Source organism: Notolabrus celidotus, chromosome 5, assembly GCF_009762535.1.
Source record: "Notolabrus celidotus isolate fNotCel1 chromosome 5, fNotCel1.pri, whole genome shotgun sequence".
Lineage (NCBI taxonomy): Eukaryota > Metazoa > Chordata > Actinopteri > Labriformes > Labridae > Notolabrus > Notolabrus celidotus.
The window spans coordinates 24,572,861-24,592,313 of NC_048276.1; the positions used below are offsets into that span (position 1 = coordinate 24,572,861).

A 19,453-nucleotide genomic window follows, 5' to 3' on the forward strand; every position below is an offset into this window, starting at 1 on the left:
AAGAGAAATTTGAGGAATACAGTGATAAAACTTTAAAAAAATAAAACAAAACAGCAGGGAATTAAAAACACAAGAGCCACAGACAAAGGAAAAAGATAAGAAAAAAACAAACAAAGATGTTGATCACCAAAGATAGAAAGGGATAAAACAAGTTGAAAAGCTAAAAACAATAAAAAAAACAGCCAGAAGAATACAACCAACATAAGATAACAGGTTAAAACAATCCAAAGATCCTTCCTGTGATACTGCCTAAAGTAGAATTAAGCAGAGTCTGGAGGATTTAACCGGCTCAGATAGCATCTCCTGTAAAAGAAAATATTGTCGCCTCAGTGTTTGTGCATCAAAGGATTGGGATCCTGCGCCATTAGGGAGAAGCCTTTATGTTGAGTATAAAAAGTTATTAAAAACCCAGCACTGATGAACTTAAGCTTATTTGATTGGATGTTCATGTGTCAGATTAAACCTAAAGCTGCTCCTGTGACTATCCCACTATAACACTGTCATTATACCACTTTAACACTGTCATTATACCACTATAACACTGTCATTATACCACTATAACACTGTCATTATACCACTATAACACTGTCATTATACCACTATAACACTGTCATTATACCACTATAACACTGTCATTATAAGATTAACACTTTCATTATACCACTATAACACTGTCATAACACAACAATACTGTTATTATAACACTTTAACAATGTCGTTATAGGAGGTAAATCCAAGTTCTAGTAATACTGTTATGGAAACATGCAGTTGACATTTTGCATCACTACATGCAGACTCCCTTTTGCCACTAACTGCTCTCCATTGACACAGGGTAACTCAGGACTGGGCTTCAGCATTGCTGGAGGGACAGATAACCCACACATCGGTGACGACCCTGGTATCTTCATCACCAAGATCATCCCTGGAGGTGCTGCAGCAGAGGATGGACGCTTGAGGTCAGGCGTTTTTCCTCTTTGGTTTTTAGTTAGAGACATCAAGCAGACTTTTCAGACCTGACTGTAAATAAATAAACGTAGAAAAACAAACGTCTTTAAAAAGCGTGGCTTTAGGAATATCTCTCTCACCACTCACAGGAACTAAATGCAAAACATATTATTATGGAAATTTCTGCAAAAGTCCAAAACAAATTTTGAAAAAGAAACCCTGAAAATGATAAAAATGTACTGCAGAAAGCCTGAACAATGACATTAACAGCAAACAGGCTGCAAATACAACAAACAATGTGTATCAAACTGGCCTGGAGTACTTCCAAAAAATGCAGCGTTTTTCTTTTTCACTTGTTTTCTGTGTTTTTGATTTTGCATCGCTTTTTGTATTTGGTGTTTACGCAGTTAACTTAAAAAAAAATTCTAACAGAACCATCAGAAAAGAGGGACCTCCATTTGCCTGTAGTGATGCCTCCTTTAAATATCAGCTCTCTCTCTAACAACAGACCTCTGTTCTTACTCTGGGTCTCACCCTGTCGTGATTTTATTCGGCATATCCTTCAGCTAGCAATACATTATCTCTGACCTATTTCTGCATTGTCTACATCAGAGCTGATGTTGATGTTAGCGTGACGCTAAATTACAGTGAAGGGAAACAATGAATCTTTGACAAAGAAACATAAGACACAGTCTAACTCTTACTTTAACTCTTATGTCATATGTATGAACCATTGTAAAATACTCAATTATATGTTAATGATTGTTATACAAGTCTGTTTGAATATCAGTGAAGATGTAAGGAGTGTAATGCAAACGCAGCATCGATCTCACTGATCCCAGAATAAGCAGGCCAGGCTGAAACCACACTTAGCCTAAATGATGTTTACCCACTGAAGGAGGGAGGCAGGACTAATGCATCATGGAGGTCTGATCTCTTTGAGGGAGGAGGCTTGATAGGGAATTTATTTTCTATTGCATTCAAACACACCTCCTGTGGCTGCTCTGGGACAACCAAGCAGAGCTCTGTACTTAATGCAGCAGCTGAGGCTGCTCGCAGCATTTTAAACGTTTGTCCAGAAGGCTCTGTTTTTAAAAGGTAGAGGCACAGATGTAGTTGGAAGTAAACCTAAACAAACCACATTATTTTATCCCTGAAAGAAATGTTTGTGTGTGTGATTGTGTGTACGTCTTTGCTGGAAGCACTGTTTAGGAGCCAATCGTCGGCGGGAGCCATATTGGATATGCTGAACTCAACCTAACTGCTGTTGAGGTGAAGAGGCAGGCTTTAAGCCACCTAACCAACAGCTACAGTGTTCCCGCCTGTCAATCAAGTCAGCTATACCTCTCATAATGGGAAACTCATAATCTTAATGTCTTCGAAATTGCAGCATTAGAAAAAGATTCACCCCCGTACAGTGTGTGCCGATCGAGAAATGAGCTATCCAGATGACACTCGTTTTTTGAACCAGGCTTTAAACGTGTTTATTTCTGCTGTAAAAATCGGCTTTTTGAATTGGTGTGTATGTGGTTCCGGTACTTCCAAAGCCAGCCTCAAGCGGACACTCGATGAACTGCAGTTTTTAATACTTCCCCATTGGCTTCTATTCTCGTGGCCTGGGGGTTGCCGCTTGACTTCAACACTTGGTATATCAGTGTTTTGACTAAAAGTACTGACTCCCATGTAAAAACTAAAAAGACAAATGTTTTGAGTTTTTGTCGACTACAATGAGACTAAAACTCTAAAGGTTACATTATTTTCTAACAGTCGGATGCTTTGCATTAGCAAACACTCAGACTTTGCATTAGCAAACACTCAGACTTGTCATTAATTATTACCATTAATCATCATTATTATTTGATACTGTTCCTCCTCCAGGGTGAATGACTGCATCCTGCGGGTGAATGATGCAGATGTGTCTGAGGTCTCTCACAGTAAAGCAGTGGAAGCCTTGAAGGTTGCAGGTTCGATTGTACGGCTGTATGTGCGGCGCCGCAGACCAATGCTGGAGACCATCATTGAGATCAAACTCATCAAAGGACCAAAAGGTGAGTCAGTGGCATACAATGTTAACTGGGGTGTTCACTTTTGTCGTGTTAAACAGTTTCACCGGTCACTGTCGCAGCAGCAGTACACAGGGTTGTAGTTCACTCAAGATGCAGCTGGAGTCTGCAGCTCTCCAGTCAGTGTAAAACATTTATTAGAAAATGAGCCTGGAGTCTCTAAAATGTGCATCCATAATACATTAAGACAATTCAATTTCCTGTTCAAATCAAATTGAATGCATCATGTTAAAATAAATGTACATGTTATAACAGACATCACTATATTGCCTGATGTCTCACATCATCCCAGAAACTAACCAGCTCCTCTGTTTTGTATCCACACACACACACACACACACACACACACACACACACACACACACACACACACACACACACACACACACACACACACACAGGGCTGGGCTTTAGTATTGCAGGTGGAGTTGGGAACCAGCACATCCCAGGTGACAACAGCATCTACGTCACCAAGATCATAGATGGAGGGGCTGCACTGAAGGATGGCCGACTACACGTTGGAGACAGGTTGTTAATGGTGAGTGAATACGCAGGCTCCACTTTAACTGATGCTGAATGATATAAATAAATGGAGAGTGGTTTGTATCTTAGTACAGATAAAAACTCAAAAATCACACAAACATTAAAAACATCATTTTATTACAAAATTGTGGTGAATAACGAAAGAGTAAATGTCAGATTATCATGCTGTAACCTAAACATTATCACTCCTCTTTTCAGTGATGACAAGGGAACGACTGAACAAATATATTTTTGTCTCCATTTCTCAGAATAGAAGGATTTGAAGCATTGAATAGCTTCTAAAGTGTTTAAATCCAACCAACAAATGCAGCTGTGCCTCAAACATCTGTATTAGTTAGCTTCAAATAACACTCAATGTATGGTGAGGAATATAGATTTATAATGCTAAGTGTTGCTTTTGGTGTGCTAAATAATGACAACAATTTTGTCAGACACCGGACATCGCACTGAGCCAGATCGAAGTATGTCCACTAAACCCTTCAGAGCACAAGAGTTGATTGTTTACCACTGAAACAGCTGGATTTTTTTTAAATCATCAGTTCAGCAAACATTGTTTTGTTTCTGACTAACTATATTTTTAACACCAGAGGACAGAATCTTTCCTTAACTCACAGGTTCATCTCTGAAAGGATTATTCTGTAATGTTAGAGACAGTGGCTGTTTCCGAAACGGCCTGCTACATACTACTTACTAATGTAGTAGGCAGTAGTTACTGCCTGCTACATACTGCGTTTGAATTTAGTATGTAGTATGACTGTTCTGTTCGCTCTGTATTGCAGTACGCTGGGCCAGATGTCACTAGATTTCTGGTTTCGGGAAGCGGAAGTAAACAACGGCGAAGCCAATAGAGAAACTGCTTCTTTAGCATCCACTTATGATCTAAAAAGTTAGGAAGTGGTTTACATGTAATTCAGTAACTTTCACTGCACCCAAAAATGGATTTCCTCCTGTCAAAAAAGAAGGAGAAAGAAAAAGCAGAATGAGTGCTGTGCATTGTGGGAAACAGTACGCGAGGCAGACTGGTCCGATGCATACTGTGAAATTTTCCCGAATCAGTAGACATCCGGGGAGTTTTGGCATACTGCAGATTTTGCTCTTGTTCACATACTACTTACTACATACTGAATTTTGGCCAAAATCAGTACGTACTGCTAGTATAGTAGGCGGTTTCGGAAACAGCCACTGCCTTTTATTGCCATTCTCACAGTTCATTCTGAAGCAAACTTCTGAAGCTATAGACAATAATACTGTTGTTTTTTAATTGTTTATTATGAATGATTTATTTGTTTTTTTAGGGACAAATATGGTTTACATAGACAAACTGAAAACAACCTTAAATGTAAGTGGCATAGTGTTTGTGGCAAATGCTAATATGCAACAATCGTCCTTAGAAGGTATGATAAGATCCTTTATTGTCATTGTCCAAAAAACATACAACGGAATTTAGGTGCACTCAAGAACCCGGCTCATGTCATAGATATACAAAATGGATAATAAATAAATACTAATTCATACACATGCATCGAAAACATGCCACCATTTACTGAAAACTCATTGCCAACATATGCAGTTAATATAACATTTTAAAAAAAGTGAGTCCATATTGCACATGATTATTGCTCTTTCAAAGTTATTGCCCATTGATGCTGTATTACTTTAAAGGAATGTGCTGACAGTTCAGAGTTTAGTATGCTGATGGCTTCTGTGAGAGTAAAAGATTAACACGGTGAGTTAAAAAGAAAAGGTGTGTTAGGTACAGCAAGATACAATCAAATTTGCAGTAAATCTGAAATGATCAGGGAGAGAGCTCCAGGATTTTACTGTCTGAACAGAAGATGTTCTCCAGAATGAAAGTTTACTATCTGCGCTTGAAGCTGCTCTGTTGGATCTGCTGCAGCTCTCTTAACGGATTTGCAGAAAGGTTGAGGGGCGAGTCAATATGAGACTTAAATAATTAAACAAAATTAACTATGAGTTAGACTGATATTCAAGACACAAAAACTTCTTCCATTAAATAGAAAACACTGTGCAGTAAATTTACCAGCAGTTTATGAATGAGGTAATGTGTTTTTTGCTGACATTATCACCTGCAGCTTCAGTCTAAATGACCATGAATTGATGAATGAGTCTCAGTTTGAAGGTAGGAAAGTGACAGCCTGGTGGCTCATAAGTGTAACACAAGCCTCCCCCTGAGGAGGGCGTCCTTCTTACTTAACCAGCTCTTAATTTATGGTAATTCCCTTCCCACTATTGTGTCCTCTCGCAAACACCATCTGCCGTAATCCAGTCTCCAGGAGGCAGGAAGCACACTGAACTAATCTGAACTGAGCTGTCAGAAAACAAGAGACAGCCTGTGTAGCCCTGGGTGAGCAAACAAGGAATGTGTCTGTCTCCGTACAGGTGAACAACTACAGTCTGGAGGAAGTGTCTCATGAGGAAGCTGTGGCCATTTTAAAGAACACGTCGGACGTGGTCTACCTAAAGGTGGGAAAGCCCACCAATGTCTACCTTTCAGATCCCTATGGGCCACCTGATATCACACACTGTAAGTCTTCATCTCCTGTATTTGAAGTGCTAAGTCATGTGATGTGTCATTAGAAAGTTTAACCAGAACTCAGGGAGGACCAATCAGTAGATTTGTAAATGTCATATGTATCCTGCAGCTTGGAATACTTGACTTTTAAGTACACTGAATTCATATCAGACAGTGTTCTGTAGGTCAGTTATCACAACAACAGTCACTGCTATGATTCTGTCTGTCTGATGGATTAAAGACAAATACTCTGCCCACTGTTGTCTCTGCTTTTAGCTGCTGAATGCATGTCCAGTTTACCTGCTAGTCCCAAAGTTATTTAATCAGAGAGTTGTTTAAGATTTGAGGAATCTTCTTCTTTTAGATACAGAAAATGATCTGAATATTCAAAGCTCTCCTTTATGAAAACAGTACTATGTCAGACTTTGATGAACAGGAGTACTTTCTTCACAGGGTGAAAATGTGCTGGTAAGATTTTCTATTTTAATGCCCCCCTCCCCTCTCTCTCTGCAGCTTTCTCTCCAGCCATGGAAAACCATATCTCTTCTCCCATCAACAGTGGCACTCTGGAGTACAAGTCTAGCCTCCCTCCCATCTCCCCCGGGAGTTATTCCCCCCTCCCTAAGCACTTATTGGGGGAAGATGATATAAACAGGTTGGATGGTTTTTCTTTCTTACGGTAATTACTTCCCTTCCTACTAGACTTCTTGAAGTACAGGTAGAAGCTTTGTCCCCCCGCTCCTCCTGTCTCCCCCTGGTCTTGATGGATTTGTGTTGGTGTCTGGATCATTGTTTTATATTTAAACCCATTTTTTATCCAGAGACTGTGTTCACTTTTATTTGCGGTGTTTTTCAAAGAGAGCCTCCACAGAGATGTGTGGAAAATAAGAGGAAGAGCTAGTTGTTAAATGTTACACTTTGATCACATTTACATAAACAAATACTTCACTAAGGTTTACAGAGGCAGGAGTTTGAAAGCACTGCTCAGCTACAGTACCGTGTGTTGTGTTGTGTTATGTTGTGTTGTGTTGTGTTGTGTTTGGGGCTGGGTGTCTCTTTTTATAATTTCCTTTGAAAAAGGATTCTTACATCAATGAATCCTGTATCTTTTTATTTTAAAACTATTGATATATTTAATCACAGCTAAGTCATGGGACGGTGAAGTTTGGAAAGTTAATGAACAGTGGAAATAATGTCACTGGATCAAAGGTTTCCTCATGCCCTTAAATAAGTACAACCACCTTTTTCTGTGGCATTAATGTGGCATTAAGGCAAAGACAGGTGTTGTTTTGTAAGAACCACAAATTATTTTGTAAATGAAGCAAACAGAGATGCATAAAGAGCTTGAACATGCCACCTAAAATCATGTTTTTATAGTTAGCTGTGACGCCTTACATCCTGCATCGCATTTGATTGTCTGGTCACTTCATAGGTTTAATACTCCAGTTTGAGCAAGGGTTTGGTCAGTAAAGTATTGAATGAACTACATTGATATAACCCTTTTGCAGTCTCCTGACAGCTCAGAGCGTTTGCAACGTTCACACATATGAACGCATATTCATACACCAGTGGAAGAGGCTGCTAACCTGCCCATCAGGATGTAACCTAAACCTTTCAAGCACATACACACAGGGCGTTTGAGAGCAGGTTGGGGATCAGTTACTCGCCCAAGCAAACTGTTATTGATGCTGACTGGATGAGCCCGGGATAAAACTGCCAATCTTCCAATTAGTGGGTGACCCGCTTTACCTCTTGAGCCACTGTCACCCTTAAAAAACATACCCTGGGAGCAACAGTGTTGAAAGATAGACTCTGTTTTCTTTGTCTAAGCTAGTAGTTGGTTTATCTGTTTATCTAAGCTCAAAGTTTGAAACTTTGCTCAAGATAACCTGGCAGTTTTTGTGCCTTAACCCTTCAAAAATGTGAGCGTTACATTTTTTGTGACAGTATGTTAGAACATTTTACAGAAATTGAAACCTGCAAACACTTCTGATTATGACAAATCTTGTACAAATATCTTTTTTTGAACTGAAGGTACATTTTGCTGCATATTTCTGAGCATTTGAAATCTTCTGCCCTGTTCACAGCGCATAAATAAGCTCTGAAAGTTCAGTGGTTGAATGTTTTTGCTCTCTTTCTTTTTTTCTACCTTTGGTTTTCAGACAGGCCTTTCTAACAGCTGCTTATAGGCCAAAATAAAGAGGGCTGCCTTATTGGAATGAGTCACAGTGAAACATCGATCTGCTCAAAAGCTAAAACACCTGAACACCTGATCCTAAAGCACATGAGACAAATTTCTTATCAAGTCTTATCTCAAAGTAAAGATTTTATCTTTGCTAAGGTCTCCAGAGATCTACCGCTTCAGTTGCTTTCTGTATAAGTGAAATGTCAGTGTCATGTTGGCTATGATAGTGAAATAAAACACTTTAAAAATACTCCTCAGATTTGACTTGCAGCAGGAAGACTGGTGGAGGAATATTGCAGCAGAGTGATGATGATAAAAGCTCATTTCAGAGCATAATTGGAGGAGTCCTGTGTTAAGCTTTGTGGAGTGAAGGATTAAAGCTCCATTCTCTTCAGAGTTAAGAGGTTTAGTATTTGCTCTTGGCCAAGGTGCATCCCTAATAGCCTTTGAGATTACCTCTAAGACCTAAAGTGCAGTACTCTGACAGACTCTCGTCCCTTCTGTTCACCGTGTTCCGCACATGGAGTAAAAACAAAAAGCAAAGTGCGTCCTCATTTCCTACAATAAGCCATGAATTGTCTCCTTTAGCTTCTTTCATTGAAGGGGGATAAGAGGCTGTTTTAAATGATCTGGTTCTGGAATGCTCCAGTTATCTGCAGTTTAGTTGAGACATTATAACCCTGCAGTGTCACAGACATAGTGCTCATATCACCAGATGAAACTCTGCACTTTATATGTGCCTTTGTTTCACAGATGACTAATGGTCAAGAAGGACTGGGATGAGATTTAGCTGTAATCATAATGAAAGCTTCACTTCTACATTTTCCTTCTCTGCCACAGCCGGCTGGATAGAGAAAAACTGCTTGGTCAAGCTGGTTTTTTTTATGTTTGAAGAGGACAGAGTGAGAGAGACAGAGAGGAAGGGAGTGAGGGAGCAGGAGAGGGAAGAGGATGAGATTGGTGCGCAGTGGTGTTGTGCAGGATTCTCAAAGAAGGCAAGCCACATTATAAGGCTACAATCCACCATGCGTGTGTGTGTGTATGTATATGTTTCTCTGTGCGTTAGTCAATAAGGTAGTTTGTCTGTAAGATTTGCAGTATGCTTGCCTACTCCTGATTTCTGATGTCAACATGACGTGCATCAGAAACAGCTGGTGACTCCAAATATTTATGAGAACAGGATGATCAGCTCACTGTCATGTTTTTACACCCTGCATGTGAGGGATGGGGTTCTGTATGAGCAGAGCGCAGCAGTGAGTGAGATCCTGCTGTTTGTCTGTGGGACAGATGAGGCAGTGAGACTAAGGCTGCACCAGCAGACTGGTGCATTCCACCGCTGCTGTGCTCCTCAGTCAAAATTCAACTGCACTGTTAGCTTAATCCTTTAGGAAGTCTACAACAAGCTAGGTTTTACATCTCTTGTCTAGTGATCGTGAATAATGGAAATGAGAAATGCTGGAGAAATAGAGTGAAGCTGTGAAATCTGAATATTTTAGCTGTTGATTGGATCCTCTTGTAAGACATCGTTTTATGAGTTTGAGCCAATCAAAAGTACTATGATCTGATTTAAGGAGTTCATCCTCTATGAACTAGTCCACTTTATAATACTCAAGCTCCTTTAAAAACCCTCATACTGGACTACATATCCCAGTTACACACCAGACTCCACACTCCAGACAGTACATGCACACACTCAGTGTTTATTAACTGGTTAGATGGATATTATTTTGCAGTGTTTTAGATGTCTCAGGCATACCGTGTTGAGCTAACAATTTTTTTAAATGATGTTACTGGAGTTGCTGATGTGTACATTCATTCTTTTAAAGGCTTGTTTTTGTAGATGTCACGTCTTCTTCTATGTTGCATTCCTCCCAGTGTTTCTGTGATCAGTGTCTTAATGTAGAGTATCTATTGTGTGATTGTAAATTAGGAAATGACAGCTCTCAGTCGGTTTTCAAAAGTTTGCTTTTTCCACTCTGCCAGAAATCCCTCATTAGACGACGGGGAGGGTCACAGGTTTGATTCTCAGCACTTCCAGTTGAGGTGAGATATTCAGTGTTGTTGTCGAGGTCCTGCATGCTCGTGCATGAATCGTCATTGCAAAGAATCACTAGAAGGGAGTTGGATCATGAATCCCTCAGAGCATGATTAGTACTTTTAATGCATGATCAGATGTTGATCCCTGAAACATCTTTCATCAGAGTGGACCTTTCTGTCATGTTAAAAAATGTTTCCTTGAGAAATTACAAATACATAAAGCTGTTGTATGTCATCAACATACTGATGTGTTGTTATTTTTGTTTGACTGAATGAAGGAAACGATCACTGCAGGTATAAAGAGAGAAACAGCTGCTACCTCGCTCTCCTCTGAGCCACCAACGTTGAGACAGGACACAGCACTGCTGCTTACTGATCGCTTTATTTGTGTTTTTCTTTTTGTGTTATTGTTAATGAAAAAGTATTCTAACTTACATCAAGCTATCCAATTCCACAAACAAGCCAAATAATCCATATTCAAGCTTCTCCTGACTTCTTCTTCTTTGTCAGTGGAGTCAGCCGGCTCAGAAAAGAGTGATGTTGCAGCTTTTTCTGCTTTCTGAAGTCATCCTCTGGAGGAATTTAAAACATTGTTACCTTGTATATATTTATATTTAAATTCTGATAAAGAAGTGCTCAGGTCTACACAAAACGTATAGAGGAACAAAGATAATTTAAGTCATATTCCTGCTCACATTTCATCACAGGAGAAACATTTGTAGCATAGATTCATACCAGGTCTACATATTTAATGCAGATGTTAGTTTAATGCATAACCTTATCAGCTTAAATAATTCAAGATGCCTAAACCAATTATCAACACGTTTATGTATCCATCAATATGTGTAATTGATATTAAAGCTAAGATGCCAACCATGCTTCATTTCCAGCTCCTGAGATATGAGAAGTTTTCGCTCTCTGATTTGCTTTTTCTTTCATTTCTGATAATTTTCAGACTGAGGGGATAACCTGTTGATTGTATATCACCAGGAATGAGCTAGCTCAAGTACAATACCTTTAGATTCAAAGTCTGAAGGACGCCAACTCTCTGGAGTTTGTTTTGGCCAGTAGGAACCACACACCTTCCTCTCCCTCTTTTCTACCACTTCTCACGCATGATCTTCTCTTGTCCTCTCCCTGTCCGTGTGTATCTTCGTCCTCCTCCTCATTCATCTCAGACCTCACCCAACCTCTGTCCCTGGACACTAACCTCTCTGCTCTTGTCTCTCACTCCACTGTAGGCCTCCTGAGCCAGTTTACAGCACTGTCAACAAACTTTGTGACAAAGCACCCTCCCCCCGACACTATTCCCCCGTAGAGTGCGACAAAAGCCTCCTCCACTCCGTCCCCCTCCCAAACTATCACTTAAGCCTGTTCCCTGAGTCGGACACCAACAGGTACTTCCACAACCACCATCACTTCCACTTTGTGTCCCATACCAACACGTGGTACATGCCATGTTAGTGAATGTTCATCTGGAGTCACCTGTTTTTCTCTCACACTCTGTCTCCCTCCCTCCTTTCAGCTACCGGCAACCTCTTCGTGGGTGTTTTTTTTGTTTCTGCCTGCCTCCCTTCACCTCCCTCTCACTCCTCAGGGCTCTGCTGTAGCAGGAGGAAACTCAGACTTATCTCCCACCAACACATTTCCAAATCTGTTCACTGCGGGGAGAATTATTCAGGCCTTTTATTCAGTTAATAAAAGAGGAAAACCACAATGTACTCGTTAATATTTCACTTAAACACGGGGTGAGGAGTTTTTGCTCTTTGTCTCAAATTAACACTGATGCCACTGTTTGAGCTGTAAAAGCAAACCCAAATATCAGCATCTCATTTTTAATCCTCCCACTTTGACCACAGGGCCAGATTATGAAGGAACCATTAACAAGGGGCAGACTGAAGAGCCTCTGTTTTCATTTTCTCTTCATATCTTACTGTTATTCGTGCATTAGCCAATCAAAGGGGAGCAGGATGTTAAACTTCAGAATCATCAGAGAGATCTAACACACACACACTTGTCCACAGGGGGCAGTCTTTAACCTCTCCCCAGAGCTGTACTCTAAACACATACCACCTCTCTGTGTTTTTTAACTCATTCTAACTTAGTGAATATGTGAGTTTGTACATTGCTGCCTCTGTTAAAGAGATTATTTTAATAGTGTCTCTTTATCTTAACTATGATTGCCTGTTACAGCTCCTGTTTCTGGAAGCGCAATTCATGCACAACTTAAATTCAGTCTGAAGAATGAAACAAAACAGTTAAACATGCGTTGCTCCTCTGAAAATGATAACAAAGGGAAACAGATGGAAACCTGCAGATATCAGACAGGCTGTTATTTTAGGAGTTCACTCTTTTATAGGTTGTAGGACATCTGGACTTAGTGATGTGCTGAAAAATGCAGGTGCTTCAGTGTCACCTTTATACATCTTTTTTGCAACACCTCAAACAGATTCTCCATCAGTTTGCCACGTTAGAAGAACAAACTTTTAAAAACAACCTTGTCACTTTTGATTTTAAAAAGGAAGTTCTGCATTTTGGAAACATCAGAGGAGAGTCCTGTTCCTGAAACTGTTATGACTCCTCTTTATTAATGTGGTGCACTTGTTGGCCTGAGTTGTTGTATTCTGACTGAGCGTAGAAAAGAGCGAAGGGCAGAGGCTTTTGTCTGATGTAGAAATGTTAAAACTATTGGATGAAAATATGTGATGTGTGGTTTAAAGATTCTAGCTCACGATCCTCCAAAGTGAACTGCTCATTATTTATGTTTGTAATGTTGCATGATTAATCATGCATTTACTGTTGGGGGTTGATTAAATGTCTTGTGTGAGATATTTAGCTGTAATGAATGATCACAGGCTTAGAGAGGGAATGTTCACAGACTTTGATACACAACACAAAGTTCCCTGTGAAAAAACAGTTCCTTCAGCTCTGTGCATGAATGGTTCCTTCATCTGCCCCAAAGCTGCTTCCTGTAAACTTTTATCTATTTATGACCTCATCAAAATGTCAATTCAACCTGCAGGGCATCCAAACTGCACTGCTGCATGATCAGGACATGTTTTTTTCATCCATGTCTCAGGGCTGCAAAGATGACTGAAAACAGCAGAGGGATGATTTTAATAATGTTATCTATACTCAGTAACAGATGCCTGAATGTATGCATGATGTATGATTGAACCCGCCTGGTACTGGGGCTGTTTTATTCTCAAGGTCAGAAGTTACTGGGCACGAGTAAACCATTTGTATGTTCAGTAAAGGCAACAAGAGCCCTGCCAGTTAAGAGTCAGCTGACAGCCTCTTCTGATAAGGGTCATTCAGACATGCACTCATATCAAACTTAGGTTATAGACTTATAATGCAGAAAACAGCACTTGGGGTAGTTTATGGGTGAAGTCACCCATTGGCTGGGTCTGCATTATCAGTCATGCTAGAGTTTTTATACCACCCGGATTAGTGCCTGTATTATCAAAAATTGTCATGTTGGTCTTTCTTAAGTTAAACCACCTGACTTCATATGAAGCCAAAAACTGTGTTGTCAACGGGGGGCTGGTATGGGGTCCATATAAGAAAAGGCAATGTCCTGTAATGCCTCATGATGCTGCTCTTCTCCTTCATGCAGCTGTAGTTTATGTGCTAACCAGTAGATGACAGTGTGCTGCACACATTTATACCTTGTCCTTTTAAACATTGCTCATATAGCCTGATGTATGTAGTTCTATAGTGCAAAAGTAAAGTCGAGTAAATGAGCTGGCAAATAGCGCATTACTTAAAAAAGAATGAGTAGGGCATTAATTAATTTATTGCTCAGCAACATGTTAATAAAAGAGAATTTGAAGATTTTCAAATTATTTAAACCTTTAATTTGATCATAAAAGAGTGCAGAAATAGCATATCAAAGGTTGAAATTGAAAACTTTTGTTTTATGAAAAACTCAGCCAAAAGCCAGCAATGCTTTTCAAAGCAGTTTTAACAGGGGCATGTTTACCATTGTGTTGCATCACCTCTTCTTTTAACAACACTCTGTAAATTTTTGTGAACCCAGGAGACCAGTTTCTGGAGATTTTAAAGTGAAATGTTGTCACATTCTTGCCTGATACAGGATTGTAGCTGCTGAACAGTTCAAGGTCTCCTTTGTTGTGTTCTTTTTTTTATCATCATGATCCAAATGTTTTTAATTGGTGTGTTCTACTAGAGAGCCATGCTTTTGTGCAGAATGTGGTTTATCATCTTCTTGCTGTATTATGTAAAGTCTCCCCTGAAAAAGGCCTTGTCTGGATGGCAGCACATTTGCTCCAAAACCTGTATATATATTGTTCAGCATTAATGCTGCATTCACAGATGTGTAAGCTACCCATGTCATGGACATTTATGCATCCCCATACCATCGTGGGTGATGGCTTTGAACTGTGTGCTGATAACAGGGCGCAGCTTCCATCATTTTCAAAAAGAATGTCAGATTTTGATTCATCAGACCTCAGAATAGTTTTCCACTTCCACTCAGTCCATTTTGAAAGGGCTTGGGCCCAGAGGAGTCACATGTGTTTCTGGATCTTGTTTATATATAGTTCCTCTTTGCATGGTTCAGTTTTAACATGCATTGATGGGTGCAGTGATAAACTGTGTTCACAGACAATGGTTTTTGGATGTGATTTATAGCTTATGCAGTGAATTCCACTACAGAGTCATGCCTTATTTTTAATGCAGCGCTGCAAACCAATATCCTTTTCCTTTTTTTACAGATATTTCTCCAGATTATCTGAGTCCTTTAATGGTATTAAGTGCCGTAGAATGACAAACTATTTGTTCAGGCAGTCTCTCACAGAGTGATGAACCTCTCCCCATCTTTACTTCAGAGAGACTGTCTAGAGTGTCCTTTTTTATATCCTGTCACGTAACTAAACTGTGTCAGACTAAAGATATTGGTTGGGAGATGTTCCTCCAGGTGTTGTTTTTTTTTAGCATTGCACAACTTTTCAGTGTGTTGTTGTCTGTGTCCCAACTTTTGACGTCTGTTGACAGTAACATTTTTCAGTTTCAACATTTAATATGTTGTCTTTGCATTATTTTCAATTAAAGATATTCTTTATGATTTGCCAACTATCAAATTCAGTTTTTATCAACATGTTTAGAGCATCCCAACTCTTATGGACTAGGGGTCGTAGTGATTCAGTGTGAGAAACAGAAATAGCTTTGAACCAAATCTTTATGAAATTGGAGATTGTGGCCCAGAGTTAGTCTTTATCTGAATCTGTATTCTGATAATAACAACCTTACGCTCACTTTACTTAGCAGTAAATGTTTTTACACATTTATACATGTTTTGTAGAGTGTGTAGAATGTATGTCAAAGAGACAGAGGCTGTGTAAGCATGAGACTAGGTCCCTTTTCCAACAGATCTGAATCGGGGACAAGTGATCCTAAGTAGAGCACCATCCCCCTGTGGAGATTCAGCAGCCTTTGAGCTGGTTTTCCTGAGCAAAGCGTCAGTGAGGCTTTTGTCGACGTACTGTGCGATTGTTGTCCACCTCTGTGTCCTCCTCGACTCGGACTAAAGATGCTGAAACCCAGCGACTCTCCTGAGCTGATGTACTATCTGAACTGTCTGTACAGGGAACCCAGGAAAGTTGTGCTCCACAAAGGATCCACAGGCCTTGGTTTCAACATTGTGGGTGGTGAAGACGGCGAGGGCATCTTTGTTTCCTTCATCTTGGCAGGAGGGCCTGCTGACCTGAGCGGAGAGCTGAGGAGAGGCGACCAGATTCTATCGGTAAGTGCACAAAAGCCCCCTCAGCTGGATAAACAGAAGACACGCACACACACACACGTTGGAAACATGAAAGCAATGAATCACGTATTTACAGGTCACCATTTGAATATGGAGGTTGTGAAATGTGTTGCATGTTAGTTAAAAATGTGGTAATTGGATTAAAAATATAAAAATGCGATAATCTGACGTACATTTGAGAAAATCTTCTACATGATAATTTCTTTAAAGAAGGATTGATCAGAAAAACACCCTCAATAATCGCCCTGAGGCTGGCAGAGTCCTTCGACAAAGTTCCCCTACTGCGTGTGCAGATCTACTTTTAACATGGTCGACTCTCATTGAGTCTGTGTGTTCCCAGCATATTTATAGAGAGTGTAATAGTCCTACTGGCCTAGATTAATTCTCATGGCTTCAGGGCTTAATTGTCCTGCAGCGATCCTCCAACATTATAACAGAGAGGTGTAGCACGTCAGTGGTGGTGGCTTACGTTGAATGGCAGAGTTCAAAGCCCAGAAGCTGAACGATATTTATTTGTTTTGTTTCAGAAATGTTAGAGATGCTATAATAGGGACTTTGGGCATGTGAAATTACTGATTACGATAGAAAAGGTTTTCCAAAAGAATACTGACTCTTGATGCTCATGTAGACTAAAATAGTCTGGAATCATCTAGTCGGGAGAAAGTGAGTGAAATATTCACAGATGCAGAAGTCGCCACAGTTTATGCTGAATGATAAACAGGTGACAGAGTTTCCAGTTGTCACTGTGCTGTTTACTTACGAAACACAGATCATTTTGAGTGAAACGTGCATTCAAAGTCAAATATGTCTTAAGTCAGGGAAGTGCCAAACAATAAGAAAAATGGTGACCTATTTTCCTGGTCCAGTCTCGATTGTTTTCTCTCCTGCAACGTACAGAAAGAGAACATTTTTCAGGAACATAGTTCAAAATTCTACACTGTAAACACTGTTCATAGTGTAAAGCTTCTGTATGTTTAGAGAGCACAGTGGAGACCAGACAGATTGGAGATTGAGATTGGTTTATGAGATATGTTGTAATGAGAAGGCTGTGTTTCTTTTTACCTCTCAGGGCTTTAGCAAGATGTACATAATCTTCCACAGAGTCTGCTCTCTGCTCCACTTTGAAATATCACAGCTATGTGATTTATTTATTCTAGGTTAAGTCTCATATTTGTTTTTGTTTTGTTTTCAGAATAAATAACTTATTAAAAAAATAGCTTTTTTTCTTCTATCCATCCATTATCTTTACTGCTTTTCCCAAATTGCAGCCTTATTATCATAAGAAACAGTGTAAGTTATCATCACAGTGACGCCATGTTCTGTCAGCTTGCTCGGCTGTGCTTGTTCAACTGCTCTGTGATCAATGGCAGACTGCGTACTGCCACCTACAGTGTTGGCATGTGGAGGCTTGTTAACAAGCACCCAAACGTAATTCTTTCTTTTGTATGTTGTGTTTGTTTGATGACTGAGAAGATAAAAAAAGGAATGCACAAATTAGAAATAGCTGGGAGGAAGTGATTGTTCTGCCTCATTAAAGTTGACTGTAATACTTTCCCTCCTAATATCACACAGCTCAAAGATGACACTGTCTCCTTTCATTGGAAGGTCATGGTTTTGAACAGGCTGCAGTTAAACCAACGTGACAGTGTCTTGCTGATCATTTGAGTTCACTCAGGATGTCAGTCCACCTAAATGAAAACAGGCAGTTCATAGTCCAACAGTGGTTGGGTTATAAAGTCCAACAACTTCTCTTTCTACTCTCTTGTTACCTTCTCTGTCATATCAAGTTGGCACTTTTGCTTGTTTACAGAATTTACCGTTCTGAGTTTACTCAAATATGGACAACCTGGGGCTGACGTGCTGCGCAGGTGAAATCATTTGGACCCATGACATGCACTTTAGTGATCTGGCTGGTCACAGAACTGACCTCTACTAACCAAAGCACAGAACAAACCTGTATAGAAGTCCGTAAGCAGGGGGAGCTCCACATGTTTCATCATGTCATCCATCTTTATATAAAGTTTTTGTTTTACACTGAAGGACAACGTCAGTGTTGAAGGGAGCTAAACATCCATCAAGTAATATAAGCTTTGGTTTAGTCTTTGGAGTGAAGTGACACAGAAACAGAGACATCCTCAGTTTTCTCTCTCTCTCTCAGTTGACCGTCCCAACAGAGTTTTAATGGGCATACCCTTCTCCTCATTATGTAAAAGTTGATCTGGCTCGTGATAACGCTTGAGGGATTAAAGAAGCTAAAATAATTATGCAGCTGGAGTCCTTGAGGTTATATAACCCTGTAGATTTACAGCTCTCTCTTAAGACATTATTTCACACAGTGGCTTACTTCTGGGTAAAAGACTCAGCTGCACAACATTTCAGAACTGCTCCACTTAAACCAACAGTCATGAAAATGGGCTGAAATTATTGCTGTGCAGTTTGGGGGTCAGCTCTGCCAAAGTACATCCAATGAAGTACTTATGATAGGATCAGAATGTAGTGCAAAGTTTCCGACAGCGAAACTGAAAGTTTCCCCACAGAAATTTTTTTTTTTCTTTTAACTACGAGTGTCACTCTCAAGTGATCTGAATCCCGTGTGGGAAGTAGAGAATGGGTGAAGACATGAAGCAAATGGTCGACGGTCAGGAGTCGAACCCACAACTGCTGCGACCGTTATAGCCTCTGTATATGGAGCACATGCTTAAACCACTAGGCCAACGTTGCTCCTGATGTGGAATTTCCTGTGGTCACTTGATGGTCTTTGCCACTGTGGATCAGTGGTAGGGTCGGTTGTTTGTCAATTGGAAGGTTAGAGGTCCAATCCCTGGTCCCACTGTCCACCAGCCAAAGTGTCCTTAAGCAAGACACTTAACCCCAAACTGCACCTGGTGGCTGTGCCATCGTGTGTGAATGGGATTAGTTGATACTGATGGGCTCTACATAGCAGCCTCTGCCATCAGTGTATTAATGTGGTGTGAATCTGTGAATGTGGCATAATGTAAAAGCACTTTGAGAAGTTAGGAGACTGGAGAAAGAGATGTATTAACACACTTTATTTACATTTATTGGTTTTAATGGAGAGTGAAGCAACTGCTGTTTCTGGATTCATAAGAACCATATTATTCTTTACATCCAGGGATCCTTTCCATGTTTTCAGGAACTTTAAATTACAATATCAGCTCATCATTGGCAAAAAAACAACACTTTATTGAACATACTTTGGCCTGGTGCTTCGTCCTCCCTTGGACTAGGTTGAAACCATTACAGCTGATTCACAGCTGCTGGCTGAAACAACCTTTAGTAAACTTTACCCATTTAGACCTGACGTATCTAAAAAATATAGTGTCCAGGTTTCCAAAAAGTTA

At 40.0% G+C, this 19,453-nt stretch overlaps 1 protein-coding gene across 1 annotated transcript in view; it reads left to right on the forward strand.

Annotated features, from left to right (window-relative positions):
• dlg2 (discs, large homolog 2 (Drosophila)) overlaps positions 1–19,453 on the forward strand; it is a 198,269-nt gene that overhangs the window by 155,194 nt on the left and 23,622 nt on the right. The window contains exons 9-16 of the mRNA XM_034683719.1: positions 832–956; positions 2,824–2,993; positions 3,410–3,546; positions 5,952–6,096; positions 6,598–6,739; positions 10,253–10,312; positions 11,548–11,703; positions 15,917–16,073. Coding sequence (XP_034539610.1) covers positions 832–956; positions 2,824–2,993; positions 3,410–3,546; positions 5,952–6,096; positions 6,598–6,739; positions 10,253–10,312; positions 11,548–11,703; positions 15,917–16,073 — 1,092 coding nt within the window. The remainder of the gene's footprint in view (positions 1–831; positions 957–2,823; positions 2,994–3,409; positions 3,547–5,951; positions 6,097–6,597; positions 6,740–10,252; positions 10,313–11,547; positions 11,704–15,916; positions 16,074–19,453) is intronic.